This window comes from Chlamydotis macqueenii, chromosome 4 (assembly GCF_036417535.1).
Source record: "Chlamydotis macqueenii isolate bChlMac1 chromosome 4, bChlMac1.mat, whole genome shotgun sequence".
In the NCBI taxonomy this organism is placed as follows: domain Eukaryota; kingdom Metazoa; phylum Chordata; class Aves; order Otidiformes; family Otididae; genus Chlamydotis; species Chlamydotis macqueenii.
In genome coordinates, this window is record NC_141559.1 from 77,246,801 (window position 1) to 77,270,903 (window position 24,103).

Here is a 24,103-nt window from a genome sequence, read left to right on the forward strand (position 1 = left end):
CATCTTGAGGGTGGTGGGTGTAATTTTGAAGCTGGGTCCGATTTGCTGCTTCTCTGAAATATGCATTGCTGCGATCTGTAGTTGTGTTCTCGTGACTGAAAAGATTCATAGCAATGCTGGTATTTTCTTCGTAAATGAAATGATCACGGTGCAGAAAATCTGTAAAATGTTGAAATAAATGGGTGGTTTGTAAGTGGGAATATTTGGATGTATTTTCCAAATAAAGGTATTTCACTTGGAAAGAAAATAACATTTTATAATAAATTTCCAGTTGCTAATAATATGCCAGAGAATAGATTTTTGGGTTGTTTTCTAAACTGATCTAGGTTGCTATAGTTAGGCAAGCGAGCAGCTTATCTGAGTAGTGAGCTGTTTTTAAGGAACCAGGACTGTTTATTAACTCAACAATGTTCTGTAAATGATGAGATTGAAATGTGGATATGGCCTTTGAGAAGATGAATGTCATGAGAAAGAGCTAATGGAATTATAACTTCAAATATGTTCCTGTTTACATGTTTAATCTATTATTAAATGCCATTTGTTTTAAAAAAGGAATTCAATTCATAATGGATCTCATAAACAAATATTGTTTTTATATTACTTAGGCTATATTTGATTTTTGTTTCATGACAGCATTTCAGAATTAAGATTCCATTATTTATTAGCTGGAAAGAAGGACAGGAAAGACCTTGCATCGTGTGTTTGGCTAGGAAATCCATGGATGCTCAGACAGGGGCTAAACATTATGGATGTAAAACACTCACTGCAAGTATGAAAGTACGCTTCCAGGAAATGCTGGGTGTTTTACTATAAAATAAATATTTGGGAGATCTGACAAGACTTCAATCATGTGAAGACTGCCTGAGAGACTGCCACGTATCTGGCATTATAGGGGGTTAAAGTAGCATTAGGGCAGCCTTCTAATGGTGTTGGTATGGCATAGGTAGCGTGCAGAGATGGAGTGCTAAGGAGTTTCAGGAACTAATAATTGTAAACTTCAGTGAACAGGATTTCAGTATTTTAAATACTTTGATGAGGACACGTTTCAAAGCCGTATAGCAATAACCAAACCAGGATAATGGAGCCTGGGGATATGCCTAAGTGCGTTCTTCCTAGAAGTGAAGCCTTTGCTGGATGGAGGTGCTCCATCTTCCTCCCTGGGGAAGGAATGACTTCTCCAACACCTTTACGTGAGGTTGGAAAAGCTGCTTTTGATGCATTTCTCAGCAGTGGAAGACACCCATGCAGGAGAATACTTAATGACATGCGTAGCTTCAGACCTTCAAGTCCACTGGGATTCATTGTATTGCAAAGCTCAAGCCAATACGTAAAGTTACTAAGCAGGCAGAAAGTTTTGATACACAATGTCCATCTGTCAGGTAAGACACTTGCATGTATTTAAGGGAATTTTCTGTCATCTTAAATACACTGGAAATCTATGTGTACTCCAACAATGATGACTGTTGAAGTCTGACTAGTTATGGAATTAATTCTGTGTGAGTGCTCCCCTGTGTGGGGAATCTGGTTTTATGACTTGTAACACCAAAACCAGCAGCATCTTTGGAGGAATAAATTACAAAGCAAGGAGAAGTCTAGAGTGTAATTGTTGTGGATATGGTAGTGAATTCTCTGACTACCACTTCAATGATTTTTTTTTGTTGTTGTTGTTTTTGCTTTTGGTTATGCTTTATAAAACATGTTTATAGCCTATGTCAGCAACGATCTCCCTCAGTTGCTGTTGCAAAGTCTATTTTTGCAGTTTATCACAAAATGCCAGATTTGCTCAGCATGTAATTTAATCTTCTGCTTGGAAGCATCCACATTACTTGGTTATCGTGAAATTATTCTTTAATAAAAATGTATGCTTTGTGATCTGTATTTTATTAATTTGGTGAGTCAGTTTATCGATTGCTGCAGATGCCGTGAATGGAGAATTTGTCATAGTTATTGGTTGCCTGTCAGCAGGTCGTAGCACCACAGAGTTCTCGGCTCTTGGGGCACCTCCGAAATAAGTCTGTCTTGATCTGCAAAAGAAAAGCTTTCTCCTGTAAATTGTCATCAAGACTTGGATTGATATCAGGGTTATCGCTGCGCGGTGTGTATTATCCCGTATTAGCCAAACACTGTGAGCAAAAGAGTAATGTGGCTGGCTCAGGCAAGAGTTATCAGCAAATATGATTTCATGATTTTAAAAGCTGGGGCTGAGGTCAGAAGGAGCACATTAGAAATGGGAGGTGCAGATTTTCTCACTGCTTAAGTTCACTCTAAATTTAGGGATTATTAGGGTCACTAGGCTGGAAAAACAAAAATTTCTGAGCTCCTTTTATTCCTGCTTCTACAGTTGGTAGTTTTCTGCTCTCATACACAGCAGTCATGAGTTTTCAACCAACAAAAGTTTATTTTTATGAACAAATGTTAATGATTTTCAATTTTACTGAAAGTAAGTCTATGCTTTATATATATATAAAGCATAGTATTATATTATTAATATACATTAAATATTATTATTAATATTAATAATATTATTAATATATATATTAAAGTAGATCTTTGTTTCCAAAATTGTGGGACTTACTTAATAAGAAAGTTTAGTTTGATAATAGTTGACCAGTAGTGATACAGCACACAGCTTTGCGTGCTGAAGTTGTGTGGTTGAAACATCGGCTGGTTTCATTTTCATATTTTGAAAGGCTGGGTTCTGCACCCCAGCAGCTTGTTCTGGTCACGCACGGCGTTTGTGTCTCGTGTTATCAAGGAACAGTGGCTGAACAGACCAGAGCTTCAGACTTCCGCTGGAGTACGTGGTGGGGTTTTTCATCCCTATCGTCTTTCTGGATTCTCTAAAATACGACTCCCTGGTGCTAGCAGCACTGGGTGTCGATTCACACCGGGGCATCCTTTCACGTTTAGCAGGACAAGTGCCCCGGGGGGGTCCCACAGTTGTTGGTCTGGATGATGGAGATTGGGGAAGGGGCTGTGCAAAAACATCTGGAAAAAGGCCCTTCCCAAAAAAAAAGGGAAAAGGGAAAAAAAAAAAGGGGGGGGAGGGTGAAAAAAGGGAGAGAAAATAAGGAAAAGGGAAAGGGAGGGGAAGAGAGGAAAAGAGGGGAAGGGGGAAAGGAAGAGGGGGGAAAGGGAGGGAAGAGGAAAAGAGGGGAAGAGGAAGAGGGAAGAGGAAAAGGGGGGAAGAGGAAGAGGGAAGTGGGAAAGGAAAAGGGGAAAATAGAGGGAAGGTGGAAGGTGAAGGGGGAAAGGAAGGGAAAAGGAAGAGGGGGAGAAAGGAGGGAAGAGGAAAAGGGGGGAGGAAAAAGGAGGAAGGGAGGGAAAGGGGAAAAGGAAAAGGGGGAAATGGGAGGGAAGGATAAGCGGGAAAGGAGTGGAAGAGGAAGGGGAAAAAGGAAGGGGGGAGGAAAAGGAGGGAAGGGAGGGAAAGGGAAAAGGAAAAGAGAGAAACAGGGGGCAATAAAAAGGGGGGTAAGAGAGGGGAAAAACAGGGTAAAAAATAGACGGGAAAAAAGGGTAAATCAACATAGAGGGGAAAAAGGAAAAAGAAAACCCAACCGTGGTCTGGGGGAGAAGAGAGCAGGGCCGCGGCCGGGGTCCCGACCCCTCGCGCGCTCCCGCAGCCGGTTGCCCACCGCCGCGCGCCCCCGCCCCGCCGGCCGGGTAATGAGCTGCGCCGGGGTTGGCCCAGGGCGGGCGGCGGGCGGCCGCCATTGGCTGCGGGCGGGAGGCTTCTCCGCCCCGATTGGCGGCGCACGCCTTGCCCCGTATTTTCAGCAGCGCGGCGGCGGCGGCGGGGGCTTATTCCGGTGGGGAGCCGGCGGCCGGGATGCAAGGTGGGTGATGGGGGTTACCGTCCTGAGCCCCGATCGATTGGTTTGTCTTATTTATTTATTTTTTAAATTTAAGAATGATTTTATTTTATTTTTTTTTTTTATTTCCCCGTTGGGCGGGGTGCCTGCGGCGGGGGCCGGGCTGGGGGCAGCCGCTCCGAGCCCCCCGCCCCTGCCTGCCCGCGCACCTTCCGCCCCTGCCTTTTCTTTTTTCTTTCTTTTTTTTTTTTTTTTAAAAAATTTCTATTTTATTTTGAGGGGGGCGAAGGGGTTCATTGCGCGTGGGGGGAAGGGCCGGATCTCTGCGGGGTGGGCCGGTGCTCAGCAGAAGTTTGCCTTGCGCCCGCACCGCCGGGACGGGCTGAAAATACCGCCTGCGCGACTCGAGTCGGTAATTCTGCATAAAACGGGGGGAGTTACCGGCGCGGCCGGGCAGAGCCCCGCTCCGGGTGTCGCGGGTCCCGGGGTGCCCTCAGCCCGGTTCGCTGCTGCTGCTGCGCGGGTTTGGGGGGGGGGGGGGGGGCGGCGGGCTGAAAATTCCCATTCGGAAGGCTCAGTTGGGACACGGGGGGTTTGCGCGTGTCGGGTGGTAGAAAGGAAATGGGAATGGGCTCGGGCTGCCGTCAGATCCCGGCTGGAAAGGCTGGGTCCTTCCCTGGACTGATTTCTGCTGGTTTGCGAAATATGAAATTGCTGGTTCTGCTTCGGTCTGAGAAGACAGCGGGTGGGAAGCGGCCGCGTTTGCGTGATGGTGTTTGGATGGAGTTCGGCTTAAATTCGAGATAAAAAAAATACAAAGTTAAATCCCCTCCGTTTGTATCTTGCCTTGTAAACCTGTCATGTGGCTCAGGGACAAATTCGGCTCTGTGTTATTTTGTATCATATCCAATCTTTCATAAGACATTTTACAGTCGGCTGTATTTATTACATTTCTTCTGTGTATTTCACCTCCTGTTAAAACTGCACCCACCTTTTAAAGTTCCCAGTTCCCGAGTGGTTTTCGTGGCAAAAGTTATTTCCAGCTGCGATACGTGTTTAAGGCAGAAAAAAAGAAATCTTCTGACAGATCTTGCAACTTTCCTCTGTGGCGTTTTCTCTGTGTGGCGTTGCAGTTGTGACTGGGCTGCCTGCTTTCTGTGCCGACTCGCCGTTAGCCAGCAATTGAAACATCCTCTGTCGCGTCCCCAGCTGGAGGCAGCGCTGGAAATCGTAGTGCGATCGTTTCTGTGATGTCAGCCAACGATGGAAATTTTGGATGCAATTACCTGATCTGAGCAGGTTAAAAATCACTGCTGGAATGTTTCTTTGGAATAACCGAACCTTTAAGGTGCCCCATATAGAAATTTGGGTTAAAATCAGGGTACTGTCGGTGCAGTCAGTGTGAGCTACACCTGAGTTTGCTCGCGATGCTCTTCACCCTTGTTGTGGGCAGAAAGATGCTTTTGGGTCCAGGCCTATTGCTAGGCCTAAAAACTTTTTTTTGTTGTTGTTGTTGTTGTTAGCCTGAAGCCGTAGGAAGCAGTGACGGTTTTTCCGGGGAGTCACGGAAGAATTTCAGGAGCAGGAGCAGCCCCTGCGCCGCTGGGGTGTGGGAAGCAGCCGGAAGAGCTGCGCGGCTGCAGCTTCAGGGGTCCTGGCCTCTCGCCCCCGCACCCATGGGTGTGCAGGCAGCCTGGCCACCGAGGGGGACTACACCAGCGCAATCATTTTTGGGAAAAATAATGATGAACGGAAACGGCACCTGTTGTACCACTGGTGATTTGTCAGCTCCTAGAAAAAATGGGGCATACCTGCAGTTTTATGATTGTCTACCCAAATCACTTAGTCTGAAATGACAGATATCTAGGGAGTTTACATTGAATTTAAGTGTTTTATATTCAAATGACTCTGAATACTCAAGTATATGAGAAATGTAAATAGCTACATATAAAGTATTTTTTGTTATGAAGTAAATACTATTCATTTGTACAAGTGATATGTACTTTTAAAATGAAGCTAGCTACAGTTCAGTAACTACTGCTTAAAAGTAGAAATATCCATGCGTACATTTTATTATCTCTTGATTTCATTACATAATGGCATGCGTAATTCTCATCTTTTATATAAACTTTTCCAGAGTATCCTGAGAAAACAGACAGAATCATGTCTATGCCTAGTTGATACCTACGGAGATTTCTTTCGCCTAAATAGCAAATTCTGATTTCTAATAGTGTGTAAGCAAACTGCAGCTGGGCTGGCAGGCGTTGCCTGCTTGCGGTTGGTAACAGAAATCTGGAAGATGACGTGGGTGCTGCAGAACTGAGCTACCCCTCCACGCCTCCTGCTTGCTTTCTCCCCCAGACAGGTGAGAGAGAGCGGATGAAATCTTTAAATCTTTTCTTCCCCCTTTCACACGGGATTGGGTCGCTTCTCTGGTACCATGTACAGATCCGGTGGCCCCACAGAGCTGAAGAAAACCTTGGGTTTTTTTACTCTTGCACTTAAATTAGTAAATGTTGATAAGGGTAAACTGCTACCTAAAGGAGATGCATGTTATTGAAAAAAAAAATTCCAAATGTAAATAGATAATAAACTCTAAATAAGTATTTTTCTAAATAACCTGCCATTAAAAACAAATCAGACTAGAAAAAGTAAAACTCCATTAGTTGGATTTTTCCCTAATTATATGAGTTTGATAACAGTTTAGGCTCCAGTGTATACAAGATGATTCATATGGCTACAATGAATCTGCTAAGCACAGATTACTGAAGGATCAGCATCAGTAAATGCATAAATCGCCAGTTTATTAAAAAAGTCTCTGAATTACCAATCTTTTACCTGCCTGTGAGTCTGAGTGAAAGATCAAAGTTTTAGCAGGTATCATTTAGTTGTTTTGTGGCTGCTTTTTGTTTTTCCCTTGGTTGTGACCTTGTTGGATGGAGAGAGGATATTTCCTTGGTGTCGTGTGAGGGGTTGTTGACTCTTCAAGGCAGTAGTTTCTGTCTGATAGAGATGTGACTTAGGGTAGCACTTTTCCTTGATAGCAGCAATGTTTATTTCAAAAGCATGATTTTCATATTTAAACACATACAGCGTTAGATTGGGAAACTTTTAGCGACAATTGCATGGCGTGTTTGGTTTTAAATGGTTGTGTTGAATGGCAGTAGAAATATTAATTTGCAATTTTTAAAGATCTGTGATTTTTATATCTGTTGTTTACCAGAGCTGTAATGTTATCACCCAGTGCTGCCAGTTCAGTGTAAAGCGCAATGCGTAACATTTTCTGGTGGGAGAGTTGCTCTAAGTGGAGAAATAATTTAAGCGGTACAAGGATTTTTATAGCCCTCTTGTCACAATTAACTGTGTTTATGAAATATGAATTTACGCAACATCTGCCTTTGGGGGCTGGCGTTCCCCTCGGAGCCCGCTCGCTTCGCAGACCAGCAGCGTCATGTCTGAACCATCACGGCAGGGCGGGACGGACTGGAGCCCGCGCAGGGCCCGGGCAACCTGGGGAGCAAAATGATTCGCTTGGTGTGTCAGCCTTGGGGAACTTGTGCCGGAGATGCAGATGTTTTTACGTATAAAACCTTCTTTCAGTTTCGTTTTAGGAGGGTGACTTGCTTGGGCACAGCAAGGTCCCCAACACGCAGCTGGCTCATCCCGTTCTCTCTCCCTGCGGTCTCTCCTTCTCCCCCTAATCCCTCAGCCAGCGTGCAGGGAAAAAGGGTGGCACGTGCGGCACACTGGTGGGGTGGGGTTTGGGGTCTGGCGCATGATAATTTATTTTGGAGAGAACAGGGCTTTATTTCCTGAAGCTGAAGTTGAGGAGTTGCAATGGGATGGGCGAGTCCAGCTGAACCTCGCAAGCTGTGGGGTTCGTCATCGTGGGCTGTCTCCTCGAGACTCTGCTCTTCTGTGTGCCTGTTAGTGGCCACCCCCTTAATAATGGCTAGGGCTTCAGGCAGAAGGGAAGAGCTGGCTTTTTAGATGGACACACCTACCAAATTTGTTTCCTCGTGGGCCACTGTGTCCCTTATTGCTTTATTTTCCTCCAGCACTTGGTGTTCTGCCTCTCGCCCCTCCTGGCGAAGCTCAGTAATTAACGTCTAACTGGTAGAATCTTTGTAAGCATCACAGCAAAGGCAAGTTTACAGGAGGACAAAGTAGCTTGGGAGATGGTGATGCTCCAGTTCCTCCTTGGTAAGTGGAAGGAAAGATCAGGAGGTGCATTATGAAAAATGCAGTTTCTCTTCATGGACCAACGTGGGGCACGAGTAGCTTTATGTGCCGGTGAAAAATGGACACAATGAGGAGAGACTGAGAAAAACCTTAAAAATAATTCCGTACCTCTCCTCCCACTTTTCATGCTTCACCTATCTTGACTAGTAAATGGTGCAGGTCTGGCATCGTCCCTCAGGGCAGAAACGGTGTCATGTGTAGGGTCTCAACTGAACTGGCACATCAGGATGCACAATATTCAGTGCGTGGAAATTGTTCTGAAACGCTCACAGTAAGCGGTGCTGGCACAGCATCCTGCCGATTTTGGGGCACAATATTGAGCAACGAGTACGCAAACTAGAGGTTGGACAACTTGGGAAGTGTGGTGTGACGATTCGGCTGGGCTGTGGGAGCCCAGTCTAAAACGCTCGCTGCTATTTTTGCCATCGTTATTCATGGCAGGATCATTGAGGCTGTTTATAAAGCAAGCCTTGCTGTAGCGAAGAGCAGCAGCAGGCTGTGCCGCGTGTTACCTTTGCTTCAGATTTTTAGAAGATGAAGTCGAAACAAGCCCAAGTGTTTTATCTTGATGAAGCCATCAAGCAAAACCTCCTTGTTCTTTTGCAGAGATTTAGTCCAGCCTTCTGCCGCTGCCTCCTGAGGCTTTACTGCTAATTGTTCTCTTACTGATATTTGCAAATTATTATGATTGCGAAGTCAGAGTGAAAAATTATGCGCAACAGATAGTCGTTATGGTGGAGATCAATCATATTATCGTACAGCTAGCTTAATCTGCTGAAGGAAAGAGTCCAAACTAGTTAATTATCTCTTCTTTGGGTTATTCTTCTATAAAATGGGAATAATCATCATAATAAAAGTGCTTTAGGACTTATTAAATATTTCTGAAGCACTTAGGAATCATAGTTAAAAAAATAATTGCCTAGTAAATTGCCTACTTAATAAAATGCAAAAAATAAAAGATCTCGGCTACGATAGGCTTCATAATCATTGAAATAGATGCATGTAGTTTATTTACCTACTCAGTGAGAACTAACGACCATTGAAAACAAATAGTTCTTTAGGAGAACGATATTTGCAAAATGAAGTTATTTAAATCAAGGTTTCTAGTTCACTGGTTTAAATTACTTTTGCATTTATGATTTGGGCTTTGATTTAAATCATACTTGGTGCTGTTAATGTTCAAAATTTATTATCAACACTGAAGCTGTGAACACAAAAGACGTTCTTGGCAAGACTTGCAGAATGTAATGTCAGTATTTTTCTCTGGAATACCAAAAATTTAGAAAACAAAACCTTCCTCTCAGCACTCGTGATGTTTGATATCTGGGGGGAAAAAAAACCACAGCAAGCTGCCAACAGTTGTATTTTAGTCAACAGATGAATGGGTGCCCCTTCCAGCGGCTCTTAGATGGGGATGAAGGGGCAGCACGTGGCTTTGTGGTCATTGGTCTTTTTAGAATAGGAGGAATATTTATAAAGATTTTCTTGAATAAATAACATCAATCTCTTCATCGAATATAAAAGGACTGATAATGTTTGCAAAGGAATCGAGAGGCCTTCCTACAGCTTTTTATTTATTTATTGTTCTGCCTGGCAATTAGATAAACCAAACCTCTTTAGATTGTCTTTACACTTGACAGATCGGCATTTGTTTTTTTTCTCTGCTTTAAAAAAAACCCAACAACCAACAATCTGAGATTTCATCAGTCAGGAAGGAAGTTTCGACCAAAGTTTCCAGAATTTGTGACTCTTAATCTTGTGTTGAAGCATGTGCTTCAGATGAAAGTTGTGTAGGGCCTTGCAAGCTGTGCAAGGCTCTCAGTCCTCGGACCAGCTCTGCTTTCCAGCGGCGTTACATGGATCCCAGTGCAGCTGCGGAGCCGTGGGAGCCAGGGCTGTGGGAGCTGTAGGTGATGCTGGGGCAGACGCGTTGTGGATGCGGTGTGGACTTCTGCTTGGTCTCGTGAGGATGGTGAAGGGGGATGGCTTTCTCCTGGCTCTTTTGGACTGCTCCCTGTTTTCATGGGACCCATATATACTCGAGGATTTCGTAAAATCAAATGCCTGTGAAGTTAGGAGCAGAGGAATGGCCCTGGGCCGAGACTTGCTAGCCCTTCGCTTGCCTTCAGGAAAGGCTGCAAACAGGAATCTGATTAGCACCCGTGAAGAAATGGTGATTTCAGCTCTGAATAACGATGCTTTAAGTTGTGATTTGCATTAGTACCTTTAAGGAGTAAATACCAGATTGTATACGAAAGCACTGTAACTAGTTACGTAAAAATTAAAAGCCCGCCATTAAATTACTCAGTTTTTAAAAAAATGAGAAAGAGAAAATAGTCTAGTAGACTTACTACCATTTGATATATGGATAACTAAGCTAGATTTAAAAAATTCTTAGTATTTTGAAGTACTGTAATGTTTGTGATCTGTTGAATTGCTGTTTGAATGCTCCATGTTTCAATTGTAGCTTCCTGTTTTCATTCTTACTCAGAGTATCTTTAAATAGAGTAACCTCTGAGTTGTTGCTGTGACGTACTGGTACCGCACTTTGAAAACCAAGATCAATAATCCTATTTCCTATCCTCCCCAAAAATAATTTTTAAAAATCCATTGTTTGTTGAATTGTCCAAAAATGTTGTTTGGCTCATTTTGTGCGTACCCACTTCAGTGACCGGAATATCAGTGGAGGCTTTGTTTAAATATTTTTTTTTCTTTATTTTTTTCCCCCTCCGCTCCCACCCACACATACACCTGTTCATCTAAGTCTTTTGGGCCAGACATTGGTTTATTTGGTTGGGCTTTATGGTTTTTTTTTTCTTCCCCCTTCACTCGCTTAACTGCTTATTGTCAGCAGTTCTGGCACATCCCCTTGTTTGCTGTCGGCTGCCCACGGCGAAGAAGGCTCCGTTTCCAACGGCAAGGAGTTAATCTGGCTGGGAGCTGGATTAACTGTTGCGGTAGCTTGTGATAAACATCTGTTGCAATGCTCCCAGCTGAGAACATTGCTTTCAAAAGTATTTACTGCACATTTTGAACCCGTGCACTTTACTTGTGGTTTTATTTTTTTTTTTTTTCCCCCTTCGGTTACTAAATTCCTTCAAAAGGACATAAATCCAAAGAGTCTATCTCAGAGACTGTGTTTATTTTATGATACAGAGATAAAATGTGATTATTGAGTCATTGTTCATGTGCTGGAGCCCCCGAATGTTTCTGACTGGAGCGCAGAAGCGTGTGTGTTCCTTAATAAAATCCAGCCGGCCCCCGGGAGCGCTGCCATGTGTGTCGGTGCTCTGCGGGGAGCCCTTGGGATGCCGGCCCTCTGGGTATTTTCCTCCTGCTCTGAATTTGGCAAGATAAGACCGATGGGGAGGAGAAGAGTTTTACTTGGACCCAGAACCCGAGGGTGGGTATGTGGTTGGAAGGGTTTGGCCAAATGGGACTTGGACTTTGCCATTGAGGAAACCTTCTGCTATTTCCTTGGAATGTTTTTTTTTTTGTTTTTAAAGTTGTTTTTTTTTTTAAGTTTTTAAATTCTAAATTTAGTGAATCAAATAATGACAATTTCCCCTACAGCTGGTCTTTGAAGTTAGGTCTTCCAGCAGCCAGTTCTTGCTGTAGTTGAGGACCAGGCGCAAGCAAGCAAAGCAAGCTTTGGTAGGTTTTCCCAAAACATCAACAACGTTCCTCCCCACCCCACCCAAACCACAAAATCCTACCCGGGCTCGCATCTCTGGGAAAGTAACATCGGAAAACAACGTGGAATATCTTCAATGGTAGCTGTTTCCCAACAAATTATTTTTCTTTCTTAGCTAATGCTTTTAATAAAATCGTGTTCAAAGCATTTTCACCCATATTTCGCAGCAGGTGGGAAATATTTTATGCTAGATTTCCAACACTTAACGTTTCCTACCACTAGCAAAGAAAATATCTGAGTACTTTACATATGTGCTGATTGTCACCATAATTAACTCTGTTTGCATCGCAGTCTAACGAATGTAGAGGATGAAATGGGGACTTCCACACGACAAAGCTATTTGTAGTAAAATGCAGGAGTCTCTAACTTTACTTCTTGCTGATTTTCTTGGATCTGGTGGAAACACTTGTTTTAGCAATAAATCGGTAAGAACAGCCGTACCAATTCACATCGAGCGTGTCTAATTCAATATCCTGTCTCTGACGGTGATCGGCAGCAGGTATCTAGGGAAGGGTACAAGAACAGTGATAAAGTGATAAAATCTAAGGGGAGATTTCTTTCTTTACTAGTTTTATGGTGGTACCCGGATTTTCAGAATCTGTTTCCTATCTTAATGTTGAAATGACAAATGTGCCATCCTTAACAGCATCGGCTTTCTCTTAATGACCATGGTAGAGGGTAAAAGAGGAAAAAACCCTGAAAAGTAATGCCTAGTACGTAAAAGAGAGAAATAATGGGATAGACTCGGGAAAAAGAAAAAAAGGGGCTACAATTCCTGCAGAGTATAAAGAAATGGCAGGAAAAGTTGGCTCGTTACCCAAGAGGTGAGGGTCTCCTGCAGCGGAGCTTGCTCAGCCCTGCGCTGAGGGGTTCTCAGCCGTCACCTTGGTCACATCGTTTGGGCCTGGGGAAAAGCTGGGCGTAGCCGAGATGGGGAGAAATAGTTACCCTGAGCCTGGTCCAAGGAAATAAAGAGGGTAGAGGGCAGAAGAATGAAAAGATGGGAAAGGGGAATGGGAATGATGGCAGCGTCAAAGAAACCCATAGAAACTCTGGATTATTCTCAATCTGTAAATATGTGTCCTTTCCAAGTAACGAATGGGAAGTATTATATGCATAGGGAATATCTTCTGCAGGTTTGCACTGAATCCCTTGTAGCATTGCCACACTTTTCCCAGGCTTCAAGACACCCAGGTTTTATTTTTAGTGCTACCCTATTCTGTTTTATGGCAAACCTGTTCCAGCTTGTGGCAGTCATTACTACTAAGGCCATCTAAGTAGCAACTCGAAAATACTTAAAGCAATGTAAATAGCAATAAATTTTGTCTTTGTGTGGATTAGAAGCTACGCCTAGGATGGACTTGTTCTTGGGTCAGGTTTTTTAATGGTACAGAGCAGAAAGCCTGATGAGCCTTGCATTACTGGCGTACAGATGTAATGGTACTGCGCTTTAAATAACAGGCACGGAGGTGTTGGGACTGGGATATTGTCACTTTAGCATTCGCGGCTTAAAAGTAGATTTTTAGGGAGCTTTTACAAAGGTGTATGGAGAGCTGTTATTGACTGTCTACAGTGAATTCAAGAATAATACTGATGAGATGGTGTTAGAGTGGATGAGGAGGTGTCACAGCGATCTGTTCACCAAAATAAGTCATATTGCAAGCTGGTATCGAACTTGACAAATTTAGGTTTTATTGTGTGTAGCAGGATGAAGAGATGATGATGCACTTGACTACAAAAGGGCAAAACCATCCTGAATTTAAACACGTAATCCTATGAGACAAGGGGGTTTGGTACAACCAGAGAATGTGTGCTCTATGGTGACCTGACAGACAGGATAGCTTCATCTGTAGGTCAATGCCAGGGAAAGGAAAATTTTCAGCTCCTAGACAAGGTAGGTGCAAGATTAAAAAAATACAGACAGGTCATTAGTAAATTTATATTTTGTTATACACATATATAAATGAGCATATTGTAAATTAATAGTAATGATTGCATTGTGTATATATAATACTAGAACAAAGTTTAGTGTAATTGAAGGAAAACAATTCAGAAACAGCCTCACCATGTAGGAACAGGAGGGACTAAGAAACACCACGCATTTCAGGATTGAGCCTCATGTACCTTTTTAAGAGGATTACAGGAAATTGATCCTTTCTCAGTTCCCCAGAAAGCTTTTCCCAGCCCGGCATTCTCAAATCCGGGGAGTCTGGGCTGGTTTTCTCCCATACGTGCTGTGCAAGGTGCTTTGGTTTACACCCGTGGTACTGTGGCGTCTGCGGACAGGGGGACGGAGTGAATCGGCCTCGCGCTTTCTGCCGAAGCAGTTCACCTTTTTTTGCTGGTTTTCTGTGCTCCTGAAGAACCTGAGCCTTTGTATGCTTCCTATTAGTAAATAAAAAATGCAACTTCCGCGGTTTCTACTCTCAGTAGGAAAGCAGGAGCTCTAATGAGATGTATGTAAAATAAAATTTTTCAAAATACCGTAACCTGGCATATGCTTGTTATTGTTACTATGAAGCGCTTTATTAAAAGTTTATAAAGCTAACATGTCAACATTTTTGCTGTTTTTTCCCCATGGCAACAATGTTTTAAAGATATCATACAACCACCTCAGAATAAACAAACATTCTCCAGCTTCAGTCCGGATGCGTTTTTAAACCACACAGAGGAATTTTTTTTGTGGATGGTTTTGTATTTTCTCTTCTGATACATATCTCCACATTTGCCTGCCAGCTTTCCGAAATCCTTTCTAAACACCCCAGTGATTTCATTGGAATGGACAGATAAAGGATGTGCTGTGTCTCTGTGTTATATATTTAACATAAAAGAGAATTTACCCTTGAATTTCAACTTTGATTTGAAAAAAAATTATTTTTCCTATGTCCTCATAGATTTACTTGACTTTCAAAAGAAAATTCCTCGGAATGGAAGAGGGATCTGATGGCGCATTTGCACATCAGTTTACAGTAACTTTTTACACTCAGACTTTATTACTTTCTGTATTTTTGTTGTGGTTTCTTTAGTAAACAGAAGTAGTCATACACTTATATTTCTGAAATGCCTCTCATGCTCGTGCTGAGCTGTTGGGCCTGTTGGTATTGTTAAAGTATTAACAGGAGAATAATAATTGCTGTGTTGTATTGAGTCTAAAAAAGCATTCTCATAGAATATTAATGAGAGCCTTTTTAGATGTATGAGTTATTGTTCTTAGGACAGAAAACTATAGTAAAAAAAAATACTGTTCTGGGGAAACATAAGAATAAAAATCAATACGCCTTCGATTTGGTCTTTAACTCCATCGCTGCTCCTCTCCTAACCCTGATCTCAGAAACCCGCATCGCCTGCTCTGGGGCTGGGAGCTGGGCAGCAGGTTTTCTTTTTCTGTTTATCTCAGCCTTAAATTATTTTAACCTTCTTTTAGTCTTAAAAGCTGTGAGTACAGAGCTAATATTTTATGCGACATTGAGAGGAACTGGAAGCGCTTTTCATGGCTGTGCAGAAAGCAGCTGGGCTCTGGTGCAGGATTAGCAACACGGAGCTGTGCTGTTTGAAAATGTGAGCGGTAGTTTATTTTCATTTCTGTCATTAAATATCTTATTACCATCTATTTGGTTTTTTTTTCCTCTCTCCTGCAGTGCAAAAAAAAAGGCGATTACTAGAAGGTAGGAATTGTACAACTGCTGGAAACTACCTTAAACCAGTGACCTCCGGTTGACCTCTACAGCTGCTGGTGTGAGGCCTGGTTTTTTTTTAAAAGCTAAATTAATACCTCTGCCATCCTCCTTTGGTCATCAAATCATATTTAACTTTTATACCGAGTTGCCAGCTTGCAAGCAAAATCCAAATATAGGAATAATTAAAAAATAATTATCTCTTGTAAATATAAATACAGAGCATCAGTACGTAATAAAACTATGGAAGTGTTTCCTGGGACTTACTTGAGTATTAAAATTTGGCCGTTTGTGTAGCGTAATATAATTTTCCAAATGTTTTTGGTAGTAGTTATTTCTAAATAGGCAGATGAGCTGCCCTTGCAATACGTGGCTTTTTGGGAACCCGTTGGTCCGAATGAGAAGTACGGAGGAAACTTTACGTTTGTCATTTGTTTTGTGAAATTTCTAAGGGGCTTCAGTTTATGTTCTAAAACATGTAATTTCTTTTCTAGTCTCGTGTACCAGCTCCTTGTCATCCTTTATTCTCCCCCGTCTGACATCAGTTTCTCTCTTGTCCATTTAAAACCGAAACTTGAAAAACTGCAGTTTTATACTTTATATTATTCTTCTACCCCAGAGCTGTTTTTAGTGTCTTTATTGCAAGGAGACAGATGGTGATATTTGGTTTCCTGTCAGTTTTAATGAATATAGATAGGAGTGATAAGAACATTTGCTTCGTTTAGCAAACTTCCTTTTCTGGCTTTTAATTAATGAAGTGCTCACTGGTGTGCCGCTGCTTTTGGATGGAGTGCAGTTAAATCTTATATACGATTCCCCTTGCAGTATTGGATAATGAAAAAGAGGGTGAAAATAACTTTTTCCTCTCAATATCCTCTAAAGTTTACTTAGGCAGACTTTGAATTCTGGAGATAACAGAAACGTAATGTGGTTGTACAAGCCACCATAGCAGCATCCTTTGTTTCTTTGTATTTTCGTTAAAATTTTCATTTTATGAGAAGAAACCGAAGGAAATGGCCTGTATTTGGTGCTGCAGTTAACCTTGGGTGAGGTTCAGCTCAGCTTTGTAGCAATTTGCTTCTCATGCAACTTCTTAAATAGAATAAGATCCACCGGAAAAAATAATAAAATAGAAAAGAAAACATCTTTTCAAGCTTTTTTTCCCCTTATTTTTGGCCTCCTTTGGAGAGAACTGAAACATTAATCCTGGTATTGATTTTATTTTCAAATAGTTTGATTTCTGTGTTACCTTAGCACAGACATTAATTTAGATTCTTGTAAACTCTTTTAGAGTCTGTTGTTCTCGGGATCAATTCTCCAGTGTTTACCCCTAAGTTGTTTTTTTTTTTTGTTTTCCTTTCTTTTTCTGTATATTTTGTTTCTAATGCAGGTTCAGTATCAGCGCTCGTAGCCTAAGTTATTTAAGTAATTTCTGCCTCACCATTGAATTCTTTCATGGTAGTATCTGTGTGTATAAAAATTTCAGTGGGTGAAGCCTGCGTACTGCCTGTAGACATAAAATCTCTGCTTTAGCTTTGTAGCTCTAATAGGTTAAGATCTCACTGGATGGAGAGGAATGATTTGGGGTGGAGGACGAGAGGGTGATCCTTGGGAAGGTGATTTTCTTAACCTTTTGACTATTGCTACTTCTGAAGAAACGGATTTTAAACTTTGTTGTATGTTAGTATCCCTGTTTCTTAAGTTAAAAAACGGACTCAAATTTGTACTTCTTTTCAGAACTTTTGTTTTGTTGTAACCTTATAAGGATTGGATTTGGTTCCCTGATGGCAAATTAGTGCAGGAAAAAAGCTTGGCTTATTTTAGAAAGCTGTTTTAAAATACAACAACCCCGTCAGGAGGCAGGAATAGTAGTTCTTATATTATTTCTCATGTCTTTCTGAAAATGTCACTAAGTACAAACCCTGTTCCTCCTGAAAACTTTAATTTAGTGAAACATATATCTAATTTAAATTAGTTACAAACAAACAGAAAATATTTTCATTGATCCATTGGTTGGTAAAGGCAAATATTCAGGTGCTTGTGCTATTACACGGATGATATTACCTCTGCAAACCAACAGCGACTGAGGCTTTGGATGTGTCCTTCCTTCCTGAAGGTCACAAGAAAACGAAGTCACAAAAGGATGCCCCAGGAACAGCTTCTGTTTAAATAAAATTGGACTAGATGACCTTTGAAGGTCCCTTCCAACCCTAACCATTCTATGATTCTATGAAATAGTCACTTTCTGAATTTGCATTCAGTGTTGGTAGGTTAACAGCTCTCATTCAGGTGTTGTTTTTTGCAAGGATGAGGAGGCAAGGCTTGCTAGCCGTTTTAGAGAAACAAGGATCTCTGTTGGCAGCTCCGGCACGGTGCCTTCTGTCTGGGTACCTGGAAAACGGCTCATGTGCTGCAGGAACAAAACCTGTGTTCTGGGTCCCAGGCGTATTCATGTACCCTGTTTTCATTGTGAAGGTCCTTTCCTCTAAACCAGAAGTGAACCTTGTTCCAGACAACAGTGCTGAATGCCGGGGCCGGTTTTAATCTATATTATTGTCCTTGCAAAAATCAGGGTAAACAAAGAAGTGCATCTGCAGACAACGTTGCTAGTTACACTACTTAAGGTCATGTTTTCACTTCTTTTCTGATTCCTTGCCATCCTTCAGGATGCAGAACTGTGTGTCTTCTCTCTTAAAATAAAAGAATGTTTTCTAATGCATCTAAACTGGTATGCACTGCTTTATTTGACATACCTATTTGTTAATTTTATATGAAATCCACCCTTGCATTAACGTGAAAAATAAACAGGTTTGGTTCAGACTGAATAAAGCCTTTTCCCTCTGGAAAGAGACCATAGTCTGTATTTGTGGAAATTTATTTTTCTTTAGCATTTGCTTCTTATTCTCCAAATAATTGTAGTCGCGTGTTTCTACTTTTTCAATATTTGCCAAGATCTCCAGCAGTTCTTGCTCTCTCATATCTCCTTCAGTCATGAGCCAGAAGGAAAAAGAAAGTCATCTCTGGAAAAGAAAACCCACAGGGTTCCATTCCCTTCCCACGCCCCATCATTTTCTCTCCACATTTTTGAAGATGTGAAGCAGTTTAGATCAGCGTTCTCCATCGTTCCTTTTTCCTAACTTGATTCCTCTTCTTGCAGAGAGAAACAAAAAGAAGATACAGAAGAGAAGTTGAAGAAGAAAGGAAGGAAAGTGGAAAAAATAGTGGAGAAAGTGAGAACAGAGTTGGCTTTTCTAAGAGGAGTTTTCCAGGAAGCAAAACGTGCAGCTTCCCTCCTCTTTTTTTTTTTCTGTTTTAGCCCATCCCACATACTGCTATTTCGAGATAAGTGGGTCAGGCGAAAGGGCATAATTAGTAGTGATTTCACAGTATGGGAGAGTGTATCAAGAAGGATGGATTCAAGGAAATGTTGGCAGTCTCTCAGTGAGAAGCTCCCAGCTGAGCCCCAGGTTGCTGTGCCCAGATATCTTCTGTTGCAGGACTTCGGGCCGTGCCAGCCAGGTGGGAGCTGGATTCGAGTGGGAATAGAGCAGATGGCGAAGTGCAGTACATCCCATGCCGAATTTAGTGTGTATTTGTGGGACAGTGTGTATTTGTGGGAGCAGGTGGGGAAAGGATGGATCAACCCTTTGAACATGGAGATTGTGGGGAAACAACGGATAAAATGCCCTGACCAGGGACATTAGAAAATGGTATTTAATTTTTTTTATGTCAAAGATTCTGAGTTTGTTAGTAAGGAGTATTCCTTCTGCTCCACGTGTGCTTCCAGTTTTTATTATCCAGCAGTGCTTTGTTCCCTGTGGTTGGAGATCACGTAGCATCCATGAGGCTTGTATGGAATATGGTGCACATGTTACAGGGACAGCAATCCACGCATTTCTGCTGAGAGGTTGACTTGATGTTAACATATGAAGAAAAGGAGAAGGAGATAACATGTGCAGCTGGTTACAATTTGAGTATGCTGCTGCTGAGGAACTTTTTTATTAATAGGTAGATCTATGTCAAGAAAAAAAAAGTGAGCTATAAACCATAAGGTGACATTGCTGTAATACAAGATGGAATGACACCCTACCTGCATTCTTCACATCAGCTTTCTGTGGAGTTTATATTTCATTTGCTTTTACTCTTCCTTTCCTGATGGAGCAGGATTACTATGAAACAGCCATTCTGCATCGTGGTCAGGGCTGGTGCTGTGTTTTTGGATGCTCCTGAAGTCCCAGCAGTTCTTTCCAAGACCTGGCATGCTGTTCCCTCTTGAGCAGGTGGAGCTCGTTGGATTAACATTCCCAAGAGCCTCTGTGCTTGCATTTGTGTACGGCCAACATCACCTGCTTGTGTTTGCCACCAGTGCCTTTTTGGTTTTTTGGTTTTTTTTTTTGTTTTTTTTTTTGTTTTTTTTTCCAGCTGGAAAAAATACTGCAAGAAAAGCTGTGAAGTTATTGAAAAGGAAGCACCTGAAGAGGAGCTTTTTACATTGCTATGACACATTCAACTCTGCCACCTTGGAAATTCAGTTGGGAGGAGCATTGTGTCCAGGTTACTGTGGTAGAGGCTCATAGAGATCTGCTTCATCCAGCTGGGATCCCTCAGTGCCGGCTGTTTGGAGACCACCGGACTGCATCCCGTGCTGGAGATGGGTCGTTTGTGGGTGTGGATGTTGCGGTTGTGGAGGACAGCCGGAGCATGGGATGGATTGGCCATTCCCTGACGTGAACCAGCAGTGCGACACCGTGGGAAGACACTGTTTTATTCTGTTTGCCTCCACAAAAACAGTAAATTCATGCTTTTAGAGATGTGAATCTGCTTGTGGGTACTAATGTACCACAAAATAGCTGGCAACGTACATCTCTTGCGTTGAGCTGTTGAAATCAGAGGATCAGGTAGAAGAGTCTGAGGGGCTGGATATTTTTTTTAGATTGTCTGTTTTCCAGATTTTAGGACAAATCAGTAAACTTCGTCTTACCATTTCTCCATATGGGTCTAATTTTATGGTATTGAACCTTTCTCCTTTTCATGGCAAATAAAAATTCTCTCTGTGGCTGTGCACAAGTTATGATACATTTTGGTTAAATAACCTGAGATCATTATTCACATTATTTGAAATATTTTGGAATTACTGTTTAAAAAAGCCAACTTTCTGAAGGATTTTGAAGGAAACAATTAATTTCTCAGAAAGCAGTAGCTCAGTCATCAGCAAGTCTGTTCTGAGAACGAGAGGGCGCGTGCCCGCACAGGGGCACGTTTGGTTGTCTGATAAGCATCAGTAACTGGCATTTTCCTTCACAGAATACTTTCTTGCTTAATACTGAGGACCTACATAGTCCATTCTTTCAAAAACAACATTCTGAAAAAGTGCTTTAGTTACTATCAAAGGCCACTTGAAAACATTTTAATTTTTCTAAATTATGGTATGGGTACAAAAGAGATAATTGGAGCTGAAGGGTGCTTTGCAGTTTCTCTCTGGCTTGTACAAAACATTTGTGCATCTGTATTTTTGTTCCATATGTTGAAAGTGCCATATGGAGAGGTCACTCTGTATTTCAACTTGCAGATGAAATAGGCTGGGGGTAGGAAACCACTCTAAAGCAAATGGTTTTCCGGGAAAAAAGACCAAAACAACAAAACCCAGAAGTGCGTTTGTCACTTTGTGAACATTTATGCTGTTGACTAATAACAATGATTTGTGATATTGTAACAAAGAGACACTGGTGTGGGATTTTTTGTTAAGGGAAAAAAGATTACATACTTAGGAACAATGCTGTCTATAAAACCCAAAAAGCCTGAAGGCAAATATAGCAAGCAGGCAAATGGTATTCTGTGTCCTTAGTAGATAGAAAATGTAGGTGAGCAACTGTAATTACATCAGTTATATTCAATGGGGAAAAAGAAAATCCTGAGTCATGCCTGAGTTGCCAAAAACCAGGTAAATGCAGAAGCATAAAGAGAGAGATGATGAAAAGAACAAGGGAAGAAAATAGCCAGATAGCGATGCTTGGCAAAGGGTTGATGGGGGAACGTGGTTGTTGTCAAGGCCATTGGGAAAACCCATAGTAGATGACTTCGAGGTCATAAGAAAGAATTGTGTTCCTCAGCAGTTTTCTTATTTGCAAAGTAGTGATAGCACAACTTACATCTACCCAAAATGGCCCAGGAAGAGTGGGAGACAAATTGCTGATGATGCTCTGCTGTGAAGCAGTGGCCTGATGGCGTTATCTGCTGAGACGAATAATTGGAGACCGCTGAATCCTCAGGAGAGGATGGAGAGCAAAGGGATAGTTCTGCTGTGATCTTATTGAGTGCATGTTCTGTACCTTGGCAAAATTTAAAATTAGTTTTGTCTTGGAGAAACACAGAGTTTGAGCTGTCAGCGGAAAGATGATGGTGTTTGCTCAGATCAAGGATCGGGATGGGCAGAAGAAAATGCAGGAGGTCAACATCTGAACCTTGGTGGGTGGTGGAGGAGGAGGAGGACTTGTTTCTGGAAAGGGAGGGATGTCAGAAATAAAATACAAATAGGAAGGAATGGCCTTGAGAAGGTCAAGGCGTAAAAAACCAGAAGTGGTTGATGAAAGGTCAGAAGGAGTTTGAGGAGGGTGAGACTGTTACAGGTGCTGTGGATGAGGAGGAGTTTAGCACTGACCACCCTTTGTCAAGCAAAGCTGATGGAAACTGGAATATAGGGCTGGAAATCAAAGTCTGTTCTTCCTTATAAAGGATTTCTGCTTTGTAGTTTTAGACCTGTAATGGATTTTTGGTCTGAGAATGATGGTGGTCCTTTTCTTTTTTTCCTCCTTGTTCAGGCCAAAAATAGAACTTTATGTAACAGTAAAAGAAATGAAGTTTATTTCTTAACGCTTAATGTTAACATGTCAGGACAGTGTTTTGGTTTTGTTTCTGCTTCATTCCTCCAACCAAGAAAGATCACATGAAATTTATTGTTAGATCAGAGGAATGAAAAGGTTTTCTTAGCAGAATGTGTGTTATTACTTTGAATTAGAAAGGAATTCTGCAATTCCACACTGTATTTTTCCTCTTGTAATCTGCTTGCCACAATATGTTGTTCCCATTATGAGCCCATGCTTCTGGAAATCATGTCATTTTTTATTTTCATTTATATTTTTTTACGACAGAGTTTTTGAATTGAACATATCTGCTCCCTATAATTTCAAAGCAAAGAAAGAGACTTCCTGGGGCATGTTCTAGCCTTGCTATTTCGGTAACAAAGATCTGCAACTTGGTGGTAGAAGGCACATGATTCATTTTGTCAGGAAAACGCCACTTTTCTAAGTGGTTGTCAGGGCACGTCTGGTGCAAATACATAAAGATTCGAAGCAATCGTCTTATGTAAACGGTCAACGGGAGTACGGGAAGCAGATACTGAATCAGCAGGCAAGAAGCTCTGGATGGGTTGCAATAAATATCTTGCCGTGTATATTTGCGAAGTGGTGTGGGCTTGTAAATTTTGAGGCTGGTTGCCAGGAAATATCTGAATGTCATTGTTTAAGACGGGAATTCAGGTACCAATAAACATTTTTTTTTTTTTTTTGCCTGGGTTTCCATGGCTTAAAGAAGCGTTGTGTAACTGCAATGTATTTTTTTTTTTTTCCAAGCAAACCACGTTTCAGTAAGAGGGAATATTAGTTAAATCTCTCTGAGTGGTTTGAGAAGTTGTGGAAGTGCAGTGGAAAGTTGCTGCAGTTTATCAGCAATGTGTTTTGGTGAATAAATTGTGGGGATTGCTTTGTACTTTTCTCATGAGTCAGGGGAATAGCAACTGTATTTTCAGTCTTATCTCATTTCCATTTAATTTGGCCCTATGCCTTTCTAATTAAAAATTGAGGTTTTTGTCTGTGTATATATGTGTAAATTTATATCTTAAATTTATAATATATAAATATATTTTTATATATATAAATTAGGTCAAGATAACAAATGCTCTTGGTGTTGTATGTTCCTCTTGCCAAGATGTGTTCACTGATAAGCTGTAGATAATAATTTTTTCAGAGATCTGTTAGAAATATTTTCATAAGTCTTTTCCTCAGAGTTTTGCTGCTTTTCCAGAAATAAGTCATTGCCTCTTTTATTCATAATTTAGTGTGATTACCTGTCATTGTCACAAAGGGTTCTGACAGGAGGTTGTCCTAATATGAAAGGCTTTTTAGCTGGCGGTGAAGGAGTCTCCTGCTGCTGGTCCATCAGGCTGCAGGGAGGGGACCGAGGCACCGAATTCCCACCTACTCACCGTGGAAACAGTCCAACGGGAGCCTTTGAACCAAGGTCGTCAAGTACTTTCTTGGATGTAGATCCACTCATCGGAAATTACTGTTTAAATTTGGAAACTCCAGTGGACTTCCTTCCCACCTGGCCCAGTGCTAACCCTTTACACTCATCCAGCAGCTTCAGCATTGCTGATCCCCCAGTCTCTTAGGCAACACAAGTTTTTATTTTCATTTTAACTCTTTGTAGACCATGTAAGAGAAAAAAAAACCTAATACAGACTCTCCACTTTGCAATTCTGCCTTTTTTAACTCCAGAAATACACAGCTCAAGACAAGTACTGTTAAGTCGATGCACATTTTCTTTGTTAGCTTTGTCACAGCACTGGTTTGTTTTTTGGGGGTGAGGATGTCAAGCCATATAAAGGAATCCAGCATTTTTTT

At 41.6% G+C, this 24,103-nt stretch overlaps 1 protein-coding gene across 4 annotated transcripts in view; it reads left to right on the top strand.

Moving 5' to 3' along the window:
- The window catches only part of CTBP1 (C-terminal binding protein 1), a 238,774-nt gene that overhangs the window by 77,228 nt on the left and 137,443 nt on the right, over positions 1-24,103 (top strand). The window contains exon 1 of one of the 4 annotated variants that reach the window (XM_086747839.1): positions 3,802-3,839. The exons of the other annotated variants lie outside the window; for them this stretch is intronic. Within the exon in view, the coding sequence (XP_086603965.1) occupies positions 3,833-3,839 (7 nt within the window). The 5' untranslated portion in view covers positions 3,802-3,832. Of the gene's footprint in view, positions 1-3,801; positions 3,840-24,103 lie in introns of those variants that run through there. 4 annotated transcript variants of the gene reach the window in all.